This window comes from Nicotiana attenuata, unplaced genomic scaffold (assembly GCF_001879085.1).
Source record: "Nicotiana attenuata strain UT unplaced genomic scaffold, NIATTr2, whole genome shotgun sequence".
Taxonomy (NCBI): domain Eukaryota; kingdom Viridiplantae; phylum Streptophyta; class Magnoliopsida; order Solanales; family Solanaceae; genus Nicotiana; species Nicotiana attenuata.
In genome coordinates, this window is record NW_017670733.1 from 171,796 (window position 1) to 197,980 (window position 26,185).

The 26,185-nt window shown below is 38.8% G+C and overlaps 2 protein-coding genes across 2 annotated transcripts; both read left to right on the forward strand.

Annotated features, from left to right (window-relative positions):
• The first annotated feature begins 4,544 nt into the window (after window positions 1-4,544).
• On the forward strand, window positions 4,545-5,775 carry LOC109242782. Its single transcript, XM_019409643.1, has 2 exons — window positions 4,545-5,363; window positions 5,488-5,775. The coding sequence occupies exons 1-2, from the start codon at window positions 4,545-4,547 to the stop codon at window positions 5,773-5,775; spliced, it is 1,107 nt and encodes a 368-aa protein (XP_019265188.1).
• Window positions 5,776-6,344: 569 nt separating this feature from the next.
• LOC109242783 lies at window positions 6,345-9,905 on the forward strand. The gene has a single exon (XM_019409644.1). It carries the CDS (start codon window positions 6,345-6,347, stop codon window positions 9,903-9,905), a length of 3,561 nt encoding a protein of 1,186 aa, XP_019265189.1.
• The last annotated feature ends 16,280 nt before the right edge of the window (window positions 9,906-26,185 follow it).

A 26,185-nucleotide genomic window follows, 5' to 3' on the forward strand; every position in this document is an offset into this window, starting at 1 on the left:
GCGGTTTTCCTTGACAGTTTCAGAGTCTCCCAAGTTGATTATTTCTGTTTCGTCCAGATTAGACTTAGGCTTGTTCTCATAGTCTTCTACTTCTCTAATAATTTCCTCAGGTATGACATCTTCTTCTTCCGAATCACTATCCTTTTGTTGCGTTGTCTCATTACATGTCACAGTTGTTGGTTCATCGAGACATGAATGGTAATGCTGTATAGAAAAAGATATGATAGAAAAAATGGTAATAATAAATATTGATTCATTGAAGCATAAAAGCGATTTTCGATAATTTAAACAACGTTTCGGAACATTGGAAATATTATTTAAAACGAAATGCCAAAAAGGGAAATTATTTTTCCTAGAAAATAAACAAAACAATGATGTTCAGCCTCGCTACTGTCGATGCCCCCTTTTTCTCTTGCGAAATCGGTTTTACGACATTTGGGAGGACAACTCGTTTCCTTTTGGGAATTGGGTTTGAATTGAACTGTCGCCACCTAATGATTAAGTGCATTAGGACACTAAGGAGAATTTTGATTTAGAAAACCAGAGATTGGGTAAGGGCTTGAAAATATCCCGAGGGGAAGGTGTTAGGAACCCCTCGAGATCCACTAGTGTGGTTCCCGGCCATACTATAATTGTGACTTTAAGTGCAAATAACAAGTAGACAAATAAGAGTTACAAATATGAGAGGGGGGTTTTCACATAATTATTGCAAGTAATTCGAAGTTAAAACGAAGTTAAAGAAGCTGAAATTTGAGAAGAAAAGCAATTTTGAAACTCAGAATAAACGGGTAAAAGAGAAAAAATTTCATATAATTGCTGCAAGTAAATTGAAGTTAGAAGCAGTCAAAGAAGTTGAAATTTGAGAGAAAAAAGTAGTTTTTGAAATTCTGAATAAAACAAACAAGTAAAGGGAGGGGGGTCCTAGGTTCATAAATAATATGGATCACCCCACACAACACCTGGTAACTGTGAACAACTAATTTTTGACCACACCTGAATTTTATTTTAGTGTAAATATTTCTTTTCGGTCTAATCTTGATATTTTAAACTTGTAAGAACTTTTAATAGGTTTTATTAAAAAAAATTACAAAAAATAATCAAATAATTATAGAATATATTTCATTTCTATTTGTAAAGAGAAAAAGAATCTTTTAATTAGAATTTTAATAAGTAAGCTATTGTATTTTTCTTAGTAGAATTTGAACTACAGTGTAAATATTGAATTTTTTTATTTATATGGTTTTCTTTAAAGCTTAAAAGTAAGTTAATTAATATATATATATATATATATATATATATATATATATATATAACATTCCTTTCATTTAATTAAAAGGGTTAAGAAAAAGTTACTTTAAAAAAGGAGAAGTAGGGTAACTAACGAAAACAGCAAGAAACAAAATATAACAAAATAAAAAAAATATATAATAAAAAAAATTGATTTCCTCCTATCCTAACTAACCCCATGATCTTCCAAAAAACCGCCCCACACACTCACGTCCCAACCCCCACTTCCCCACTTTCTTGACATCAATTATAAAAATACAAATCTATATAATACTACACTGAAAAAGAACAGAGAGGAGGAAGAAAAGAACGTGAAAAGAAAAGGGGGCACAAAGAACGAAAAAAAAAGATCTGACAAAAAAGCAAAACACAAAGAAAAGAGGAGATTGGAAAACAAAAAGGAAAAGTAACGTTGAAAACACAAAAAAAAAACAAAAAAAAACGCACACACACAAAGGGAAGGAAGAAAACGGAAAAAAGAGATAGAAACAGAAGCATTTTCAGAAGTTTTTGCTGTTTGATTAGAGCCGTGATTGTTGCCTTTTTGCTGAGTTCCATTTCTCAATTTCAAACATTCGATTGCTTTGTCAGCCGATTTTTCCACACCTTAGGTATGTTTTTTTTTTACATTTTTGTATTAATCTAATTTGAGTCAATAGAAATGCGAATCTGGTATTTAATTGTCCTATCCCATATTTAATGTGTTTAGTTTGTTATGGGTGTACATGATTTCTTATTAAGTGCGTTGATGTGGATTTACTAGCATGTGTAGAACATTTCTATTTAGCCTAGTCCTGTATATTTGAGAATCATGTTTAAACGTAATGAATACATCTGTTTGGATTTGTTTTGGCCAGATTTGTAAAACTTTAGTCTATTGACTTGTCCATGGTCTGTTGAATGCTCGAATCACTTTTCTGTTTAATTTCGGGTCGCTATTGTTTAAACTTTTAAATTTGAATCTTCAGTTTTGCTTCATCTTGTTCTAGCTTATGTTAAGCTTGAATTAAAACGCCATACACATTACTATAGCTGTGTATATTCTGATTTGTTCTCTGTTTTTCACACGTTGCCGTCTTTGTTTTCACATGTTGCCGTCTTTAAGATTTGGGATGTTCAACACATTTATTAGAGAATGTCATAAGTATTCACAGTTTGATTTTCTTTATTCATTAAATGAAAAGCACAAGTAATTATAGTTTTTGTCCAGAAGTTAGATATTAGTTTATAGGTAAGGAAAATGCCCAATAAGTTTCGCTAATGCAGATCTTCATATAACCATAAATTTTTTTAGAAAGAATTTAAATTTGTGAACATTCATAAGTTGCTTTAATTGAGTACGAATCTTTTAAAATAAATCGAGGCGTGCCATTCACAACTGAATCACTTAATCCACGGCCCTCACATTAATACTAACTAGTGTAGAAAATACTACAATCGTAGTTTGCTTTAGGCTCGATTTGGATTAGTATTGCGATTATGTATACGTCCGCGTAACATAATTGCGAATTTAACTCTAAAAAAGACTCGAAGGATGCGTTCGCGCAACTTCAACAAAACTTTTTCTTAATAAATCAACAAAAAGCGCTATTAATCGTGGACACGTTCGCGTGGCATGATTTTGATGCGCCAAAAGAAAAGTGTATACGTACGCGTAACTCAATTCTTTAATTATGAATAATTCAAGTGATGTAAAAGCGGTAAAAATATAAATGCACATAGGTCCTAAAAATGAGTAGTTAAATGATTTAAGCCAAGTAAGAATCACTAAGCGACCGTGCTAGAACCACGGGACCCGGGAATGCCTAACACCTTCTCCCGGGTTAACAGAATTCCTTATCTAGAATTTCTGGTTCGCGGACTTCAAAATGAAAGTCGAATTTCCTCGATTTGGGATTTAAATTAAACCGATGACTTGGGACACCAATAAAAATATTCCAAGTGGCGACTCTGAAATAAATAAATAATCCCATTTCGATTAATGTGACTTAAATTGGAAAAAACTCCTTTCTTTCCTATCCCCTCGGAAAAAAAGGAGGTGTGACAGCTCTGGCGACTCTGCTGGGGAAGATAACCCAGAACTTCTGTTTAGGGTTTAAAATTCGAGCTTGTAATATGATCTATACTTGGCTTTATTAATTTGATGTTATTAATGTGTTTTTGGGCCTAATGCTCTAATTGCCGCTTATTTACCCCTTTGATATTATTTGAATTGTATTAAACTGTCTTCTTACGCCTCCCTTCTGAGTCTTCTGAATTTATGGTGCACACGTGCACGTGGCCCACTTTTCTGTTAGAAGTCATATCAATTAGAACGAGGCTGGGTCAAGTAACTAGGCCGGGTAGACTTTCGTGCTCCCGGTACGTTGCCCCCACCTTGGCTCGAGTTGTTCGCTTGGGTAAGCCAGGTCTAAAACACTCCCCCCAGGATTTAAACCTAGCATAACATAACCTCATGCCGGATCCCTAGTAGGAACGTTTGTTTGCATCATGTGCATTTGACTTTGGGGACTCAACACAGGGGTTGGGTCCGTCTAGGACTGGTGTACCCGAGAATTGCAAGACCATCCTGATGCATCTTATGTGCTACTTGTGCATTATGTCTGATTCGGCTTGTGCATGTTGACCGACTTCTAAAAAATAATAAAATAAAATAAAAATATAAAAATTGAGGTAAAACTAGAAGTGAGAAAATAGGAGAGGAAATTTTACCCGGTTTTTGAAAAATCTCAGTATTTACCCCAAAAAGATTATTACAAAATAAGCCTAAATTTTTCAAAAAAAAAAATGTGTCATCCTATTCCTGAAACATATACGAACTACGCGGGTCTGATTCTCACCGGATGTGAGATATGTAGGCAACCTCCATAGGGTTCGACCCTATTTTTTTATATTAAAAAAGGAAATGTGTCTAATGTTTTTTTTAATCAAAAACAAACAAGCAAACCCAGCTTCGGTTAATCCACAACCGTTTTTGTCAGAATAGCTTTAGAACAACTTCAGAATTGTCGAAGGGCTATTCTCGCAAGAATGGACATGTCTGTCAATTGGACATCACTTTTACTATCATGCCCATCCCGACCTTAAAGTTATCTTTGGAAGTATGAAGGGGTCATAATTGCAAAAAATAGCCACCCTCTCTTTGATTTTTCTTAAAATAGTGTCATAAACAAAAAGATTTTTTTACAAAACGAGTGCATTAGTTCTGTCTTTTGAGGCTAGTGTCAACCCTAACCTTAATCACCCACAGGTACAAAATGAGCACTATCCAGAACACACCGTTGACAGTTGTAGATGGGTTTCTACTCCAGCTTCAGATGTGGTGGTATGACTTAGGAGAAGATGGTCAGAAATGGGTCACTAAGTATCTGGGAGCCCTTACAGATATTTTGAAAGTTAAAGGCGATGGTTTGATTGAGGCGTTGGTGACTTTTTGGGACCCTGTTCACAATGTCTTCCGCTTTTCTGATTTTGAGCTTACTCCCACTTTAGAAGAGATAGCTGGATTTTCCGGTTTTGGCAGGGATTTGAGAAAACAGAAGCTCATATTCCCGAAGGCTCCTTCTGTACACCGATTCTTTGGTCTTCTGAACATTAGTAATCAAATCAGAAAGAACAACGTGGTCAACGGGTGTTGTTCTTTCTACTTCCTATATTCTAGGTTCGGCAAGCCAGATGGGTTTGAAATTCATGAAAAGGGCCTTAGCAACAAGCAGAACAAGGACACATGGCAGATTCACCGTCGCTTCGCTTTCATAGTGGCATTTCTAGGGATCATGGTCTTCCCAAACAAAGAGCGGACGATTGACATTCGCATAGCTAGGGCCGTACAGGTCCTCACTACCAAAGAACATCACACTCTTGCCCCGATCATTCTATCAGACATTTATCGGGCGTTGACTTTGTGTAAGTCCGGGGCAAAATTCTTCGAAGGGTGCAATATTTTGTTGCAAATGTGGTTGATTGAACATCTCCGACATCACCCCAAGTTCATGCGGTATGGTCCGAGCAAGGACAATGTCATTGAGAGTTATGAAGAAAGAATAAAAGATTATAATTCTCCAGAAGGGGTGAAAGTCTGGATATCCCACCTAAGATCTTTAAATGCAAGTCAAATTGAGTGAACTTTGGGATGGCTCCCGGTAAGAGAGGTAATACACATGTCGGCCTTAAAGAGTTATTCATGCGAGACTCGAGCAGGCTAGACTTCGGGCTCAGTTGGAGTCAGCTTTAGATCGCGAGGGCCACATAAGAGAGATAGCCATCACTCGCCAGCAGCAGTTACAAGATCGAGACCAGAATTTCCAGGCCTTCAGAGAGCAAGTCCATGATTTGGTTGTTTATACCGCTCAAAGTTATGTGAACTGCCAAGGGATGGATTATGAGGATTTTTTAAAGCATGCACCTACTTTTGCCCGTCATCTTGCAGCAGAGCTAGAGAGGATGTACCGTACATTGGGGGGACAGCCAGGTCAAGCCCCACCATGAGCAGATGTTCCAATGGTTGAAAGCAAAAAGATTGTGGAGTTGAAGCATAGTCATAGTTATTAGAACTTTTCATGTAGTGGTCATGTTTTAATTTGAGTCATTGTTAAGTCTTTAAATCATTTTTTTTAGTCCTGTCCGAGTCTGTTAAGTCATTTCAATGTAATGTCCTTTCTGTCATTGTACTGTTTTTTTTAAAAAAAAAATATTATTGTTTTTCCCTGAACTACGTAATGGTCTGATTCATGCGGCGTCATGATACGTAGGCAATCCTCATCGGATGCGATCATAGCCATAATTAATCTAAAAAAAAGGGGCGTCAAATTCAAGATGTAAATAAAATAATTAACCAATAAGCCGGGATGAAGCATGAAGCCTTCCAAACTCATTCTAGAAATGAAAATGGCGTTAGGTGCATGACATACAATGTGTGATTAAATATCTGCAAAATGCCTAACTCTAACACGTTTGTTGTTTGTCATCTAAAGAGATAAAGTTAAACAGAGGTGGTTGGTTTGTGGTTTAAACTGGCGACTCACCCTTACAACACGAGATCAAAAGGAAAAAGTAGAATGGCGAACAACAGTGAGAATGAGTCAGATAATGATGATGTCCATGGACAATTGGTTGAACAAGGTTCGGGACTGGTTGAAGAAGTAAGAGTTTTGAAACAACAATTGGCAGATATGTACCAAGCCTGGGTGAATGGACAGGCACCACCCCTAATACCTATAGGGCCTTCGGATAAACTTCATAATGTGTCAGTTGCAAATCAAGTGCCTATCTCCATAACAAGTAACCCATTGTACCAACCTAGTTTCAGTCCGAGCATTAACCTGCCCGCTATCCCCAGTACCTCCATTCCCCGTCCTCCAACCGCACCCCTCAGAAATGACCCACCTACTGTACCCACTGTCCCTACTTTCACCGTTCCTCAACCGGCTCTTGCTCAAAAGCTCAACAATGATCCACATCTGAATGCTTATGATGCCCAACATTACTCTCCAGAACTGACTTTCAAGGTTCCAGATTCATACAAGCACACTTCTCAGAACATGTTCCCAGTTGAGATCGAAAAGCCCGAAAAGAATATGGAACATGAGGAAATGACCAGAAAAATGAAGAGCTTGGAACAAACCATGAGAAACATACAGGGTTTGGGAGGCCACAAGAGTGTTTCGTTTAATGATCTATGCATGTTCCCCCATGTTCATTTGCCACCGGGCTTCAAGACCCCCAAGTTTGACAAGTATGACGGTCATGGTGATCCCGTTGCCCATTTGAAGAGATATTGTAACCAATTAAGAGGAGCAGGAGGTAAAGAAGAATTACTCATGGCTTATTTTGGGGAAAGTTTGACAGGAATTGCTTCAGAGTGGTTCATAGATCAGGACATCTCTCACTGGCACGTTTGGAACGACATGGCTCAAGATTTTGTCCAACAATTTCAGTACAATATTGATATAGTGCCAGACCGCTCCTCTCTTGTCAACATAAAGAAGAAACCAGCAGAAAGCTTTAGAGAATATGCAATCAAGTGGAGAGAGCAGGCTGCTAGGGTCAAACCACCAATGAAAGAGGCAGAAATGATTGACTACTTTCTCCAAGCTCAAGATCCTGATTACCTCCATTATATGTTGGCCGCCATTGGTAAACCTTTTGCTGAGGCGATTAAGATTGGGGAAATAGTTGAGAATGGCATGAAGTCGGGCAAAATTGTGAGTCAGGCAGCCCTTAAGGCGACCACGCAAGCAATTCAAAGTGGGTCAGGCAGTTTCGGAAATCGGAAAAAGAAGGAGGAAGGATCCATGATGGCATCTGGGTTCGGGGGAGTTCAAAGAGGAATAGTTCCTTCGTACGTGCAATTCCAACAAGGACAATCCAATTCTCCTCAACATTATTATCCGCCTCAGGGTCCTCGGTACTCGGTGCCCTCGCAACAATACACAGTGTTTAATGCTCAGGCTTATGCTAGGCCTCCCAATCACCAACAATGGCGAGCACCGACTCCACAAGGCTTCCGTCAACTCCGGCCAAATTTTCAGGTGCCATATAATCCTCGTCCCAGACAGGAATATGTGAGAGAACAGGAGCCAAAGAAAAAGTTCACCCCAATTGGAGAATCGTATACAAGCCTATTTCGAAAGTTGATGCAGCTGAAGTTGATTGAACCTATCGTGCCGTATTATGTGAATCCAAACTCAAAAGGTTTTGACTCCAATGCGAGATGTGAGTATCACTCTAACACCCAAGGTCATAGTACCGAAAATTGTTGGACATTAAAGAAAGCCATTGAAAATTTGATTGAAGCAAAGGCAATTGTGGTGGCAAACAATGAAGATACTCCTAATATCACAAACAATCCGCTCCCAGCTCATGATAATACACATTTTATTGGGATGATTTGTGATGATCGGGATTATAAGCAATTTGGCAAGACAGAGATGATTGTTGGAACCATAGGGCCAGAGCCAAAAGTGATAGTAAGCCCGCCGCAATTGGCACCGCTGATTGTGAAAGGTGCGAGTTCTAGTTCAAACTTGGCAGGTTCTGAAAAAACGGTTCTCTATGTCCCTGGAAGCACAAAAAAGATTGAGGTTCAATTGGGTGGGCCAAAACTTTATATCCCTGGGGGCATTCAAAAGATTGTTCCGAATAATGCTTTGAGAAATATAACAGAGCCAGTTGTGATCCGACCTGTTGCACAACTTCCAGTGTCAAACACAAAAGCTATTCCCTGGAACTATAACAAGACTGTCATGACATACAAAGGAAAAGAGATAGTGGAAGAAACAGATGAAATGGGAGGCTTGACCCGCTCTGGAAGGTGCTACTCGCCAGAGGAATTGAGAAAAGCTAAGCAAGCCAAGGAAAATCACTTTCCAGTGAAAGAAACTGTTTCAGAAAAAGAAGCGGAGGAATTCCTTAAGAAAATGAAAATGCAAGACTACTCAATCATTGATCAACTAAGGAAAACCCCTGCTCAGATATCTTTGTTATCTCTGCTTTTGCACTCGAAAGAACATCGCCTTGTGTTGATCAAAACTTTGAACGAGGCATATGTCTCAGAAAAGACAACGGTGAATCAGCTAGAAAAAATGGCTGAAAGATTCTTTGAGGTGAACAAAATTTCTTTCAGCGATGATGATTTGCCTGAGGAAGGGTCTGGGCACAATAAAGCTTTGCATCTTATGGTCAAATGTGAAGGGCATTACGTAAAAGGGGTCATGATTGACGGAGGCTCAAGTGTAGATGTATGCCCTCTTTCTATTCTACAACAACTGAACATTGACACTAACAGAATTCGGACTAGTACTGTCAGCATCAGAGCTTTTGACGGTTCAAAAAGAGACACTATTGGGGAAATCGAACTCACCATGACAATTGGCCCGGTTGATTTTAACATTGTCTTTCAAGTGTTGGATATGAAAACCTCATATAATTTTCTTCTGGGAAGGCCGTGGATCCATATGGCCAGAGCTATACCATCCACCCTACATCAAATGGTCAAATTCGAATATGACAGGCAAGAAATTGTTGTTCATGGGGAGGACGACTCATCCGTTTATAATGACCCGTCCATTCCATGTATCAAGGCCAAGGAAGGATGTGAATCCCTCATATATCAAACATTTGAGGTGATTGAGGTAGACCAAGTGGAAGAAGGAAAACCAATTCTGCATCCCTATCTTTCAGCCACATCTATGATGGTAGCTTCACTGATGTTGAGGAACGGCTATGAACCAGGAAAAGGATTAGGATCATTTCTGCAAGGAATTGTGAACCCCATTGCTCCTTTTTTGAAGAAAGATACCTTTGGCTTGGGTTTTAAACCAACATCAGCTGACATAAACAGAGCCAAGGCCCGTAAAAAGAATGGTTGGAAATTGTCAAAACCAATCCCTCACATTGCCTACTCTTTTGTCAAGCCACAATTTGAAGAAGTCCAAAATCTTTCTACTCAAGATGACATTGATGAAGTTTGCCAGGGTCTCAAGGAGATGTTCTATGGAATCAACATGGTTCAAGTTGGTGAGGGCCCTAGTCGTGCAAGTGTTCAGCTGATTGGTCCAGATACTTCGCTCAACAAATGGGAAGCAACTCCTCTTCCCATCAGGAAGGAGTCTTGGTAGTCTGTTTTGTTGCTTTTTCTGTATTTGGATTACTTTCAGGGTTGTAATCCAGATATTTTATTCTAATTGCTTTGCTTTGATGTTAACCCTTCTATCCTCTCCAATTCAATGAAATGAAGTTCCAGTTTCATAGTAGAATTCTGTCTTTTCCTTTCCCTAATTTTTGTTAATTTCTCATCATTTTCAGTTTCGTTAATGCTGGCTTTAAAAACATGACATGCACACGGAATTCATGCCCAGATCTTAAAAAGTTGTCTAATCTCGAAATAATGAATCAAGAAGTTGAGTATGATGAAGATGAGGCTTTTAAGGAAATAAAAAGAGAATTTGATCAATTTGAGAATAAGCCTAAGCCTAACTTAAATGAAACTGAGGCAATTAACCTTGGAGGTTCTGAAGAAATCAGAGAAACAAAAATAAGCATTCATACTGAACAAAAGACGAGAGATGCCATAATTCAAGTTTTGTTCGAGTACAGAGATGTATTTGCTTGGTCGTATGATGACATGCCGGGTTTGAGTGCCGATTTAGTGGTCCATAAGCTTCCCACATATCCTAATTTTCCACCAATCAAACAAAAACAAAGGAAGTTTAAGACAGACATGAGTGATAAGATTAAAGAAGAAGTCACGAAGCAACTAAGTGCAAATGTGATCAGGGTCGTCCGATATACTACATGGTTAGCAAATGTTGTGCCAGTGCCAAAGAAGGACGGAAAAATTAGAGTTTGTGTTGAATATAGGGATTTAAATAAAGCAAGTCCAAAGGACAACTTTTCTTTACCCAACATTCATATCCTTGTTGACAATTGTGCTAAACATGAGATCCAATCTTTTGTGGATTGTTATGCTGGGTATCACCAAATTCTGATGGATGAAGAAGATGCAGAAAAGACCGCCTTCACCACGCCATGGGGAACCTATTGTTATAGGGTCATGCCATTTGGTTTAAAGAATGCAGGAGCAACTTACATGAGGGCCATGACTACCATTTTCCATGACATGATGCACAAAGAGATTGAGGTGTATGTTGATGATGTGATCATTAAGTCTAGAACACAAGATGATCATGTGCAAGACTTGAAAAAGTTCTTTGAAAGGCTACGAAGATACAATCTCAAACTCAATCCAGCCAAATGCGCATTTGGAGTTCCTTCTGGGAAGCTTTTGGGTTTTATAGTTAGTCGAAGAGGCATTGAGTTAGATCCCTCCAAGATAAAGACCATTCGAGAGCTGCCTCCCCCGAAGAATAAAAAAGAAGTCATGAGTTTGCTCGGGAGGTTGAACTACATCAGCAGGTTCATTGCGCAGCTTACAACCACATGTGAGCCTATTTTCAAGTTGTTGAAAAAGAACGCCGCTATCAAGTGGACAGATGAGTGTCAAAAACCTTTTGATAAGATTAAGGAATATTTGTCAAATCCCCCTGCTTTGGTCCCGCCAGAACCTGGTAGGCCTCTATTTTTATATCTGTCAGTAACGGATAGTTCTTTTGGTTGTGTTCTGGGTCAACATGATGCCACAGGCAGAAAGGAACAAGCAATATATTATTTGAGCAAAAAGTTCACCACTTATGAGGCCAAATACACTCTTTTGGAAAGGACATGTTGTGCCTTAACCTGGGTCGCTCAGAAGCTTAGGCATTATCTTTTGGCCTATACAACTTACCTCATATCCCGAATGGATCCCCTGAAGTACATTTTTCAGAAGCCTATGCCAACTGGCAGATTGGCAAAGTGGCAAATCTTGCTCACAGAGTTTGATATTGTTTATGTCACTCGCACTGCCATGAAGGCACAAGCTTTGGCTGATCATTTGGCAGAAAACCCAGTTGATGATGAGTATGAATCTTTGAACACATACTTCCCAGATGAAGAGGTTAATTTAGTTGAAGAAGCAGTCCAAGATGACAGTCAAGTTTGGAAACTATACTTTGATGGGGCTGTCAACATAAAAGGCGTAGGGAATGGGGCAATTCTTGTATCACCTACTGGGCAACAATACCCTGCCACGGCACGACTTCGTTTCTTCTGTACAAACAACACAGCAGAATATGAAGCTTGCATCATGGGTCTGAACATGGCAATAAACCTAAATGTGCATGAACTGTTGGTGATGGGAGATTCAGATTTGCTTATTCGGCAGGCTCAAGGTGATTGGGAGACTCGAGACATCAAGCTCATTCCATATAAACAATGTGTGGAAGATCTTAGCAAGAGATTCAAGTCCATCGAGTTCAGATACATTCCCAGGTTTCACAATGAATTAGCTGATGCCTTGGCCACCCTGGCCTCAATGCTTCCATATCCGGGTAATACTCACATTGACCCATTAGAAATACAAATTCGGGATAAACATGGTTATTGCAATACAATTGAAGTAGAACTAGATGGTGAACCATGGTACCGTGATATTAAACAGTTTCTGAAAACAAGAGAATATCCGGAACATGCTAATAGGGATCAAAAGAGAACTATTAGGCGACTATCTAATGGTTTCTTTTTGAGTGGGGAAATACTATACAAAAGAACCTTGGATTTGAATTTATTGAGATGTGTGGATGCCAAAGAAGCTGAAATGATTATGAATGAGGTGCATTCGGGAGTTTGTGGTCCGCACATGAATGGATATGTTCTAGCAAAGAAGATCCTTCGGGCAGGATATTATTGGCTTACTATGGAGCGAGATTGCTTTCGTTTTGTGCGCAAGTGCCACCAATGTCAGATTCACAGTGATTTGATTCATTCGCCTCCTTCAGAGTTGTATCCTATGTCGGCTCCTTGGCCTTTTGTTTCTTGGGGAATGGACGTCATTGGCCCAATCGAGCCAAAAGCTTCAAATGGGCACAGATTCATCTTGGTTGCAATTGATTACTTCACCAAATGGGTGGAAGCTATTACATTAAAAGCAGTTACCAAGAAAGCAGTAGTAGACTTCGTTCACTCCAACATCATCTGTCGTTTCGGTATTCCAAAAACCATTATTACAGATAATGCTGCTAATTTGAATAGTCATCTGATGAAGGAAGTATGTGAACAATTTAAAATTGACCATCGCCATTCTACTCCTTACCGACCCAAAGCTAATGGAGCTGTTGAAGCTGCAAATAAGAACATCAAGAAGATTCTTAGGAAGATGGTCCAAGGGTCTAGACAATGGCACGAGAAATTGCCTTTTGCTCTTTTGGGATACCGGACAACTGTCCGTACATCAGTTGGTGCAACGCCCTACTTGTTAGTTTATGGCACTGAAGCGGTCATACCTGCTGAAGTTGAGATTCCCTCTCTCCGAATAATTGTTGAAGCTGGGATTGAGGATACTGAATGGGTGAAGTCACGATTGGAGCAGTTGAGTTTGATTGATGAAAAGCGATTGGCGGCGGTTTGTTTTGGTCAATTATACCAACAAAGAATGGCACGCGCTTACAATAAGAAAGTGCGCCCAAGAAAATTTGAGGTAGGACAGCTTGTTTTGAAACGCATCTTTCCAAACCAGGAAGAAGCAAAAGGAAAGCTCGCCCCGAATTGGCAAGGTCCTTACCTCATCAAGAAAGTATTGTCGAAAGGAGCTCTACACTTGGCAGATATAGAAGGAAAGGTGACAGACATATCCGTCAATGCAGATGCGGTCAAGAGATACTATGTCTGATACGCTTCTGTTGGGGGCATTTTTCTTATATATACTTAGCATTCTCAGGTTGGGATGATGAAAGGCTATCATTCTCGCTACCCAAACACTGGTTAACCCTATTTAGCCCTTTGAAGCCTTGTTTATATTTCTTTGTTTTACCCTCTTTTGGAACAAATGTACTTAAAAACCCAAATTTAAAAAAAAATCATCAAAACAAGTTCATGTTTCCTGAACTACGTTCGACTTGATTCCAAAAGGATACGTAGGCAGCCTCTCTCTGAGGTTCAGTCGCACCAAACAAAATCCATATTTCCCCACTATTCAGAGAAACTGCGGCATGTTTTTATTTTATTTTCGACGGTTGTTCCATCAAATGGTTCCAAAAGTTGTAATTCAGTTGAGTAGTTCTTTTTACCTTTCCATTTTAAGACCTTCTGATCAGCTTTTGAGAATGCTAAGTCAGTATACTGTGGGTGACGCTTCAACCATTGCAAAGAGAGAAAACAAATGAGAGAGTCTTATCGGTGAAAACCCTTAAGGGCACTATAAGGCGATGGCGAGTTGAGAAAAATAAATGAGAGAGTCTTATTGGTGAAAACCCTCACGGGCACTATAAGGCGATGGTGAGTTGAGAAAAAGGCAAATGAGAGAGGTCAATTGGTGAAAATCCACAAAGGGCATCGTTGATCGATTATAGGTTTTCTTATATCCCGGCACAAGCATGGTTAAAGAACTCAGTTTTAAAGTGAAGTTTACAACAGATTTTGAGAATTAGACGGTTTAGACGGATCGAGCATCCAGTCCAAGTGCATGTCATGTTCATTGAAGTCAGCATATTCCTCCAGATAAGTCCTTTCTTATTTTTCTTGAAAGGGACGCTTATTGATTAAGTTGTAATGTTTATTAGTTCACCTACTTGTTTTCTTTCATACTATTATTTTTTGAGTCCCTTTCAGTTTAATTTTGTCAAAGCAAAGCAAAGAAAAGGCCACAAAATTGGTTACAGTTTCCCCGTTATATGAAGCAAAAATTTCTGGGCATAAACAGTATGGGCAAAGCCATAAAGCCGACTTTGATATTCCTTGTCAAGCAAAAGGTTTGAAGGACTTAGCAATGTTTCAAGGGTCAACAAAGGTTACTCATCAAAAGTTGTTTTGGGGAACAAGGTTGTTTGCACCATAGACACAAATGGTGATAGGCGCAAAATAGTCAGGTGTTGATGTGGAGAAAGAAGATCTTCAGAGAGTAAAGTCAGAATCTCCCGGCAATTTGTACGATCATCGACAGGGTCGGTTTTCCTAACAAGTGTAATGGACGCAAGGTCAAGTCGCCCAAGAAATCAAGGCCACAAACTGACCACCATTTTAAAACTAACGAATCTTTCTTTGTTTAGAACAGGAACAGAATAGTTTAGTGAAACGGTTCGTGGAAGAACGAACACCACCAAGTGAAGTTCTCAAATCCATGATTTCCTTCCAATATGCACGTAAGCATGTTATTTTTAGTTTCATTATAGGGGATCAACACCCTATCTTCAACACAGGGTACTACACCCCCTGGATTTTTATTTTCTACATAGGGTACGACATCCCCTAGTAGCATTTCAGAGAGCCACGAGCCTCATTTTATTGCCAACACAGGGTACTACATCCCCTGGTTGCATTATTTTCTACATAGGGTACGACATCCTCTAGTAGCATTTCAGAGTGCCACGAGCCTCATCTTATTTCCAACACAGGATACTATATCCCCTGGTTGCCTTACTTCTTGTTGCAAACATAGGGTACGACATCCCCTAGTTGCATTTCAGAGAGCCACGAGCCTCATTTTATTGCCAACACAGAGTACTACATCCCCTGGTTGCATTTTTATTTTCTATATAGGGTACGATATCCCCTAGTAGCGTTTCAGAGTGCCACGAGCCTCATCTTGTCGCCAACACAGGGTACTACATCCCCTGGTTGCATTATTTTCTACATAGGGTACGACATCCCCTAGTAGCATTTCAGAGTGCCATGAGCCTCATCTTATTTCCAACACAGGGTACTACATCCCCTGGTTGCATTATTTTCTACATAGGGTACGACATCCCCTAGTAGCATTTCAGAGTGCCACGATTGCCAACACAGGGTACTACATCCCCTGGTTGCATTATTTTCTGCCAACATAGGGTACGACATCCCCTAGTTGCATTTCAGAGTGCCACAAGCCTCATTTTGTTGCCAACACAGGGTACTACATCCCCTGGTTGCACTTCTTGTTGCAAACATAGGGTACGACATCCCCTAGTTGCATTTCAGAGTGCCACGAGCCTCATCTTATTTTCAACACAGGGTACTACATCCCCTGGTTGCACTTCTTGTTGCCAACACAAGGTACTACATCCCCTAGTTGCATTATTTTCAACATAGGGTACGACATTCCCTAGTTGCATTTCAGAGCATCACGAGCCTCATCTTATTGCCAACACAGGGTACTACATTCCCTGGTTGCATTTTTTTTATTATTTTCTACATAGGGTACGACATCCCCTAGTAGCATTTCAGAGTGCCACGAGCCTCATTTTGTTGCCAACACAGGGTACTACATCCCCTGGTTGCATTATTTTCTGCGAACATAGGGTACGACATCCCCTAGTAGCATTTCAGAGTGCCATGAGCCTCATCTTATTTCCAACACAGGGTACTACATCCCCTGGTTGCCTTACTTCTTGTTGCAAACATAGGGTACGACATCCCCTAGTTGCATTTCAGAGTGCCACGAGCCTCATCTTATTGCCAACACAGGGTACTACATCCCCTGGTTGCATTTTTATTTTCTACATAGGGTACGACATTCCCTAGTAGCATCCCAGAGTGCCACGAGCCTCATCTTATTTCCAACACTAGGTACTACATCCCCTGGTTGCATTTTTATTTTTCTACATAGGGTACGACATTCCCTAGTAGCATCCCAGAGTGCCACGAGCCTCATCTTATTTCCAACACAGGGTACTACATCCCCTGGTTGCATTATTTTCTACATAGGGTACGACATCCCCTAGTAGCATTTCAGAGTGCCACGAGCCTCATCTTATTGCCAACACAGGGTACTACAACCCCTGGTTGCATCTTTATTTTCTAAATAGGGTACAACATCCCCTAGTAGCATTTCCGAGTGCCACGAGCCTCATCTTATTTCCAACACAGGGTACTACATCCCCTGGTTGCATTATTTTCTACATAGGGTACGACATTCCCTAGTAGCATTTCAGAGTGCCACGATTGCCAACACAGGGTACTACATCCCCTGGTTGCATTATTTTCTACATAGGGTACGACATCCCCTAGTAGCATTTTAGAGTGCCATGAGACTCATCTTATTTCCAACACAGGGTATTACATTCCCTGGTTACACTTCTGATTGCCAACACAGGGTACTACATCCCCTGGTTGCATTATTTTCTACATAGGGTACGAAATCCCCTAGTAGCATTTCAGAGTGCCACGATTGCCAACACAGGGTACTACATCCCCTGGTTGCATTATTTTCTACATAGGGTACGACATCCCCTAGTAGCATTTCAGAGTGCCACGAGCCTCATCTTATTGCCAACACAGGGTATTACATCCCCTGGTTGCACTTCTTGTTGCCAACACAGGGTACTACATCCCCTGGTTGCATTATTTTCAACATAGGGTACGACATTCCCTAGTTGCATTTCAGAGCATCACAAGCCTCATCTTATTGCCAACACAGGGTACTACATTCCCTGGTTGCATTTTTTTTATTATTTTCTACATAGGGTACGACATCCCCTAGTAGCATTTCAGAGAGCCACGAACCTCATCTTATTTCCAACACAGGGTACTACATCCCCTGGTTGCCTTACTTCTTGTTGCAAACATAGGGTACGACATCCCCTAGTTGCATTTCAGAGTGCCACGAGCCTCATCTTATTTCCAACACAGGGTACTACATCCCCTGGTTGCATTATTTTCTACATAGGGTACGACATCCCCTAGTAGCATTTCAGAGTGCCACGAGCCTCATCTTATTTCCAACACAGGTACTACATCCCCTGGTTGCATTATTTTTTACATAGGGTACGACATCCCCTAGTAGCATTTCAGAGTGCCATGAGCCTCATCTTATTTCCAACACAGGGTACTACATCCCCTGGTTGCATTATTTTCTACATAGGGTACGACATCCCCTAGTAGCATTTTAGAGTGCCATGAGCCTCATCTTATTTCCAACACAGGGTACTACATCCCCTGGTTGCATCTTTATTTTCTACATAGGGTACGACATCCCCTAGTAGCATTTCAGAGTGCCACGAGCCTCATTTTATTGCCAACACAGGGTACTACATCCCCTGGTTGCATTATTTTCTACATAGGGTACGACATCCCCTAGTAGCATTTCAGAGTGCCACGATTGCCAACACAGGGTACTACATCCCCTGGTTGCATTATTTTCTGCGAACATAGGGTACGACATCCCCTAGTTGCATTTCAGAGTGCCACGAGCCTCATATTGTTGCCAACACAGGATACTACATCCCCTGGTTGCATTATTTTCTGCGAACATAGGGTACGACATCCCCTAGTTGCATTTCAGAGTGCCACAAGCCTCATTTTGTTGCCAACACAGGGTACTACATCCCCTGGTTGCATTACTTTCTTCCTACATAGGGCACAACATCCCCTAGTAGAATCTCAGAGTGCCACGAGTCTTATCTTATTGCCAACACATGGTACTACATTCCTTGGTCACATTATTTTCTACATAGGGTACGACATCCCTTAGTAGTATTTCAAGTGCCACGCGCCTCATTTTATTATCAACACAGGGTACTACATCCCCTGGTTGCCTTCTTTTTTGTTAAAGGGTACGACATCCCCTACTATTATTATAAAAAAATGTGTCTTTTTCAATTCCTTACTCTGCAATAGCAAAGATTGTTTAATGTGTTTTGAATAACTCACAAAAATTTCTAGTGCAAACTGGGGCAGAAAATTTTTGTTCGTTTTGTTTGTTTGTGTTGGCTTGTAGGTTTTTCTGCAAAGCACGGATTTGATGTGCAAAAATAAGATTTCAGTTCTTTCCAGAGAAAATGGAACATTTGATCTCAATACCAGCCACAACCAGCTTTGGCGTAATGCATGCAGAGACATATGGTCAGGATCTTTCTTCCCATCATCTGATCAAGAAACAAGCCTGCGAGAATATTTCATAGTCTGTTGCATCGAAAGCATCAAGTTTCAGTCTAAAGTTAATGGGAGAAGCAAGTCAAGAATCAAGACAAGACTCCAAATAGCATTTATATAGGAATTTTGTAACTCTTAGATTTCAAGAGTATGTAATTTTCTTTTCATTTTTGATGTAATAGTAGGAACCGCGGATCGGAACCTCGACGGAACTTCGCTCGACTCTCCATCTAAGTATACTCCATCACTCTTCTTTCTACTTGAGCTACACGTGACCTGATTCCCTTAAAACCCGGGATATGTAGGCTGCCTAAAACCAAGGCTCGGTCGCATCTCTTTCTTTAATCTTCTTTTCCCTTTTAAATAATAGTGAGGCCAAAAATTAGTCACCTTGTTCATTTTCTTTGCCTGAAAACTCTTCATGTTTCCAAGCAAAGAGGGGCATGTTGTGAACACCTAATTTTTGACCACACCTCAAATCCTATACTACTTTAGTGTAAATATTTCTTTTAGGTCTAATCTTAATATTTAAAATGTTTATCTTACTCTTAATAAATTTTATTTATGAAAATTAAAAACTACAAAAAAATATTCACATTCTTAGAATATAAGATCTTTTTTTTTTCTATGTTTAAATAGAAGAAATTTATATATAGTAGTATTTTTTTTAGTATAATTTAAACTATATTATAAATATTGGGTTCTCTTACTTATATAATTTTTTTTTTAGTCTAAAAGTAAGTTGGTTAGGGTGTGTGTACATATATATATATATATACTAAAAAATAACATCCCATTACACCATGTTCCCCTCAAACCCCTCATTTCTCACCCACTCCCCCACCTTTCACACCTTTCTCTAACAAACACACACAACACAATGCACACCCACTAATCACGTCCTCAACTTCAAATGAGGGAACAAGAACAAACTNGTCAATTTTTATACCTATAAAAAAAGAACGAAAGGAATGGGGAAGAAAAAGGAGAAAGGGGAAGATCTTGGAATAAGAAAGAAAAGAACGGGAAAAGTAAAAAAAAACAAAGAAGATCCAAAAACAAAAGGAGAGAAGAGAACAAAAATATAAAAAAAGAAGAACAGAGGCAGTGAAAGAATAAAAGACAAGAGAAAGGACTGCGCAAGTAAAGAAAGAGAGTTTGGAGACGGAGTTCAGGGTTTTGTTCGCGGTTCCGAGTTCAAGGTTCTAAAAAAGTTAGCATTGCTAGCTTTGGAAATCAGTAGATTGTGGCTGTGATTTCATTGTAAAGAAGCTTCACATTACAGGTTTTCTTCTAATCTTTTGTTTAATCTATTTTAAGGTGTTTGTTGGAACATAAACTGTAAATAGCTATTTTATAAGAATTAAGATCTATTATGAAGTTGTTGTGTTGCTATAGTTTATATCTCATTTATTATTGGAGTGGTATTTGAGTTTTTATTTTTCTCTTAATCCCTGTTGTGTATTTAAAATATTATTCCTTGAATCTTGAGTATGTAAGTATTTTTTTTTATTTACTGTTTTGGCTAAAACATTGTCTTAATTTTTTTTTTATTTTTTATGTTAGAATAATATCATTGTTAAGTGGGTAAGAATAGTTCAAACAATAAAGTTATATCTTATGCCATGAAATTTATTAATAAGAAGTACTGAACCTAAAGATCAAGTCCATCATGAGTTTTTATTTTAAGTTTATTAATTTGCGGCAATACCACTTCTAAAAAAAAAAAAAATTTTTACTTCCCTTCAAGAGTTCATGTAAAATCCTTGTAGCCTGTTTTGGTTTGGAGTTTATTTGAAATTTTTCTTTTATGAGTTATTTTAAATTTTTCATTTTTTCTTAATTTTTTTGCATAAAAAACTCACGTCACACATTTTAATGGAAGGTGTGATATTTCCATCGATTAGTTTTCTTAGTTTTAAGTTGATCTCTTTTTACAATGTGACTAATAGTGAATATCTTATTTAGTTCAATTTGTAATGTATTTTTTTTTTCTTTCTTCTTTTTTTCTTCATATTCTTTTGTTTTATCATGCTTGGATTCCAGTTTGGAATTGTTGGGACATTTATTCTTTTATTTTTGTGTGATGTTGATACCGAAAGAATGCGTTTATGGGAGAATTCGGCTCATTAAGACATTCCAAGGATTGTATATAAAAAATAATTGTGAGGGGGCGAAATGAGTCATTAACTAATTCAAGACTCGTTCCAATAATAATAGTATATAATTATATATCTCGAATCTAAAAGATATTATGCTAGTAACCCATGTGTTCTTATCGAATCTTGGATTGATATGATTAAATAATTAAAAAATCGTGTGCGTATTCTGCGTCTCGATGCCTTTAGATTTAAAATAGTTATGTTATAACCATGTTTAACATTTAATTTCAAAGAAGTACCTCGTGTGCGTACATCTAGGTCAAAATAATTAATAAAAAATATAATAAATTAAGTGAAGTGATAATAGACAAGCCATAAGCAATAAAGTACAAGAATAGTCAAGATTGATTTAAGCCGAACATTAGTCAATAAAAGCGACCGTGATAGAACCACGGGACTCGAGGGATGCGTTCGCGCAACTTCAACCAAACTTTCTTAATAAATCAACAAAAGCGTTATTAATCGTGGACACGTTCGCGTGACATGATTTTGACGCACCAAAAAGAAAAGAGTATACGTACGCGTAACTCAATTCTTTAATTATGAATAATTCAAGCAATTAAAAGCGTTAAAAAGGGTAAATGCACATAGGTTTAAAAATACGTAATCAAATAATTTAAGCCAAGTATAAATTTTTAAGCGACCGTGCTAAAACCATGGAACTCGGGAGTGCCTAACACCTTCTCCTGGGTTAACAGAATTCCTTACTCGGTCTTCTGTGTTTCGCAGACTTAATCAGAGTCAATTTCCTTGAATTCGATTTTAAAATAAATGGTGACTTGGGACACCAAAACTCAATTCCAAGTGGCGACTCTTTGAATTAAAATAAATTAATCCCTTTTCAACTAATGTCACTTAAATTGGAAAAACTCCTTTTCTTTCCTATCATCCCTCGGGTGGTAAAAAGGAGGTGTGACACTCCTTGGTCTGAATGATACCTTGAACACCTCCATAGCCTACCAATGATAAAATCCCTAGTCAGCCCTTTTGAGCCTTAGACCTTTTTCCTTCAAGAACCACGATACAAGCCTTTACCCGTTCTAAAGATATCCTCTCTTGGCACCCGATCTTTTCTTAGCACATGGCACAAGTATAAGTTTGGGGGGGGAAGAGACAAGGATTGCAACAAAGTGGAAAAAGGTACAAAATGAAGAAAAGGAAAGTCAATGAAAAAAGAAAGAAAATCAAAAAGACAAAAAGAATGTTCAATGTAGAAAAGAATGAAGGGATTCAATAAAAGCAAAGAATGAAAGTTGTGGAAAGTTTAGAAAGGAAAAAAATATTTGAAATGAACAAGAAAGAGTGACAGTGTGTCTCTCTAACCCCTTAGAAAGAATTGAAATGGCTTAAAAAGTCAAGTGAATGTGTGTCAAAATGAAGCAAAAGAGTGCTAAAGGGAAGATGGAACCTACTTAGACCAAACATTTCCTACCTTAAATCAAAAGCCTTCACTATGTCTCCACAAAAGCGCTATATGATCTTGAGTTGAATGAAGCTTACATTAGGGGTGACTCACATAAGGGGCAAGCATATGGTACCTAGTGCCAGACTTGTGACTTTTCCTTGAGAGAGATGAGTGTATTTCCATTAACCTCGTTCTGAGTGCTACTATCCTAAAGGTGAGGTTTGCTTAGGGAGAGTCGAGGATGTGTGAGTTTGGGTTCCACAATGACCAAAGTAATAGAAAGAGTTTCTTTGATGTGTTGAGTCAACTCTTGATGCTCTTGTGTCACACTAAATCCATGGTGTTTAAAAGAGTAAATGTTGTTAATGATTCATTTGAATTGAGGGCAATTGTTAGTCCCAATTGATGCTAGTTGAGGTCACTTTAGGTCAGCTGAATTGTCTCGGATGTACTCTTAATGGGTGGGTCTGATTTTATTTACTTGAGGACAAGCAAAAGCTTAATTAAGTTTGGGGGAGTTAATAACTAGGGATTATGATGCATTTTACACTCCTTCTTACTTGAGTTTTGATTAGAAAGGTGTACAAAATAGTCCCAAAGGCTCACATGTTGTACTTGACTGCAGGGTTTGGTCAACGAGGTGACAATTCGTCAAAACTAGCTCAAAAAGGAGTGAAACATGCACAAGTACCAAGAATAAGTCCAAGCTCAGTATAACAGGACCAATGTAGCCGCACTCCATTCTGTGCGGTCCGCAAAGAGGAGGTTCAGAGAGTGCTCATTTCAGGCAGCCAAGCAATGCAGCCGCAAAACATTTCATGCGGACCGCATTGACTTCATTGCGGCGCACTCGATTTTGTGTGGTCCACAAAGCTCAAGTTCAGAGAGTTGCCAAGTTGGAGGAACATTGCCAATGCAGTCTGCGGTCCATTTTGTGCGGACTGCAACAGAAGCCACCCCGGCCACGGTGCATTTTGTGCGGCCCGCGGTGGCCATGTTCAGAGAGCAGAAGTTTCAGCTAAGAGACTTAGTGCGGCCGCACTCGATTTTGTGCGGTCCGCACTAGCCCCGCAGGGGTATTATTGTCCAGAATTTTTGGCCTAGTATAAATAGTTTCTTTTCCCATTTTTAGGTTTATTAGTTATAATTTTAAGTTGAGCTACGCTCGTGAATAGTGTCCTTTTACCATTTTGAGTAATTTTACAATAGTTTTATCATTGAATCTTCAAGTTTTAGTTAGTAACTAAATATTATGGGTTTTTCTTCATCTATTTCTTTATTTTCCTCTATTATCATGAGTAGCTAGACCCATCAGCTAGGGTTGTGGCTCAACCCTAGTGTGGGTAATTGATGGATCTTGTGTTTTAAGGCTTGAATGTTTATGGGTGTTTGATATTTGGACTAATTTGTGATTTTAATGTTGAATTAGTGGTTGCAAACACTAGTTTATGCCTAGTTGACTTGGGCTCTTCTTGAGAAAGAGAGCCTAAGTCTATAAAAATTAGTCCAACAAGGAATTGGGGCGTACTCAAGAGATTGATAGCCCCAATTAAAGGGTTAAACCTAGAGATAGTAATACCCGACTTGAACCTCAATTGCTTGCACAAATGATCATACCCAATTGATCTTGAGAAAGTCAATTAGGGCAAAATCACTCGAACTACCAAGAGGTATAGAGTGAGTAGAATCGTGCAATGGTTATATCGTAATCCCCAAATATGACAACCTAGCCTTAGACACGAGAACCTGTCAAGTATCCACCTAGGAGAAAGTCACTCCCCTAGTGCCTTTTAACTAATTAGACAACCTTCAATAGTCTACTCTAAGCTTAAGTTAGCTTAATTTAGCATCTTAGTAGTATAAATTTATAAGTAATATCAAAACCAAATTTGTTTAGAAGTGCAATTATGAACAATTATGCAACTCCACTTTAGATAGAAACTCAATTCCCATCTCTAGCTCCCTGTGGAAATCGATCCCGACCTTCTCGAGTAAAAGCTGCTTCGACCACTCTTGCTACTTTGTAGTAGTACAGGGTTGGCCTCGATCAGGAGTCTACAAGCCGTGTCTAGTAGATCCTTGTTTATAGATATGTTGTGCACCACATTATATAAACAGGAAGCTACAAGGCATTTAAGAGTATGTTACCCTTCTTTCATATCCACATCATGCTATAGAGCTGAGTCATAAGAGTTCGAGCCAAGACTTATGTTTGCTAATTATCAAGATGCTTGCAATTAGAAAAATTACAGCAAGCCAGAGCGCTAATATTGCAGGTAAGGGAATTAGTAGAGAGAGAATTTTTGATGACGTGGCCCTGTTTGAGGCCCTATTAGATCGTGCATACCAGATGGTGCACTCTAGAATAGTACAGTAGATATGAATACTAGAACGTTCAAAAATATCAGAAGACATGTAGTGGCATCCTAGAAGGGATAAATATTTACTTTAGTATGACTCCCACCCCTAGTAAAAAATGAATAGTAGGCGACCCGATGAGCCAGTGAGACTAGGGGTGGGCATAATACCGACTGAACCGAAACAATCGACCGAACCGTGAATTCCGGTTTTTTGATTTCGATTTAATCAGTTTTTCGATCGGTGCACGGTATTAAAATTATTAATTTTTGGTTTTTTGGTGCGGTTTACGATTTTTGTATTTCAGTTTTCGGTTAAACCGAAAAACCGAAAATTTTGTATTACCCATCTTATGATGATATGATCTATAAATCTTAGGCAGTTAGGCTGAAGCCCAAATGAATAGTCCAATACCTTTGAATCCCACCCCACCCAATTTACCCAAACCTAATTACCCAAACTTAGTAACTTACTGTCACTTACGTTGTTCCTTCCCATGTTCCCGTCAAAAATTAGATTTAGGGTTCTGTTATTACTTCACTTACATTTAAAGCTGTTGCCTTCCAGTATAAGTTGTGACCTATTGCAAGTTTTTACTATTGGATAGATAAATTTTGTTATGTGTTCTGTTACCTATTTTGTATCAACTTCTACTTGCTATTAGTAGTTGTTGGTGTATACCTGTGCTTTTTGACTTTATGTGGGTTTGTGATTAATACCACATACTTTGGTTGGAATACATATTGTATTGTCCCAAGAGAAGAAAGATGGTTTGGGACGATGTTACTCTTCTAGGCTTTGGTAAAACTGTTTGCCACTGGTGAACTGTTTAGGTGTTCTGTTTGCACGTTCTCTGTGTGCTTCTTCTCTATAGTCTATTATTGATTTCATTTGTAGTGTAGTTACCTTTGCATGTGTTATTGTCTGCTGAGCTTACTTCTCTGCCCAGATTCACATTAAGTGAAAGAAAGAAAAATTACCAGGGCAACCATAAACACTGATTTAATAATAACACTTGCATAGAATATGTATGGTTTCACCGCATCAATATCTATTGAAAGCCCATACTGCCATTAACATTCAACAACTGAAGCTCGAAGTCGCTCAAAGAATAAGCACGGATGATGTCCTTAATGCAAAGCTCAGGCGCCAATGTTCTCAATCACAGTAAATACTTCGTTGTTCCTACAACCGTTTGAAACCGAAAATATAAACCAGAAATAACCGAACCGAACTTTGAAAAAACCGCACCGAACCGTAAATACTTTGGTTTGAATTGGTTATTAATATTATAAAATCGAAAATCGATAAACCGAACCGTACTTTTATAATAACCGACCGAACCGAACCAACCGATGCCCACCTCTAAGTGAGAGAAAGAGAGATACAAGTGAAAGAATATTTTGTTGAAGTTTTTAGAATAAGGTAATAAACAAAGATATTAGCAAGAAAATAAGAAGAGAGTAAATGAAGAATTACGAATAAGATGTGATAAAAGGGTGGTAACGGTAAATCATAATATGACAGGATGACA

Excerpts from the sequence above, each read along its gene's own strand:
- LOC109242782 (XM_019409643.1), top strand. The coding sequence starts at position 4,545 with ATGAGCACTATCCAGAACACACCGTTGACAGTTGTAGATGGGTTTCTA. Across the intron at positions 5,364-5,487 it reads ATTCTCCAGAAGGGGTGAAA|GCTAGACTTCGGGCTCAGTT; the intron begins GTCTGGATATCC and ends AGACTCGAGCAG.
- LOC109242783 (XM_019409644.1), top strand. The coding sequence starts at position 6,345 with ATGGCGAACAACAGTGAGAATGAGTCAGATAATGATGATGTCCATGGA.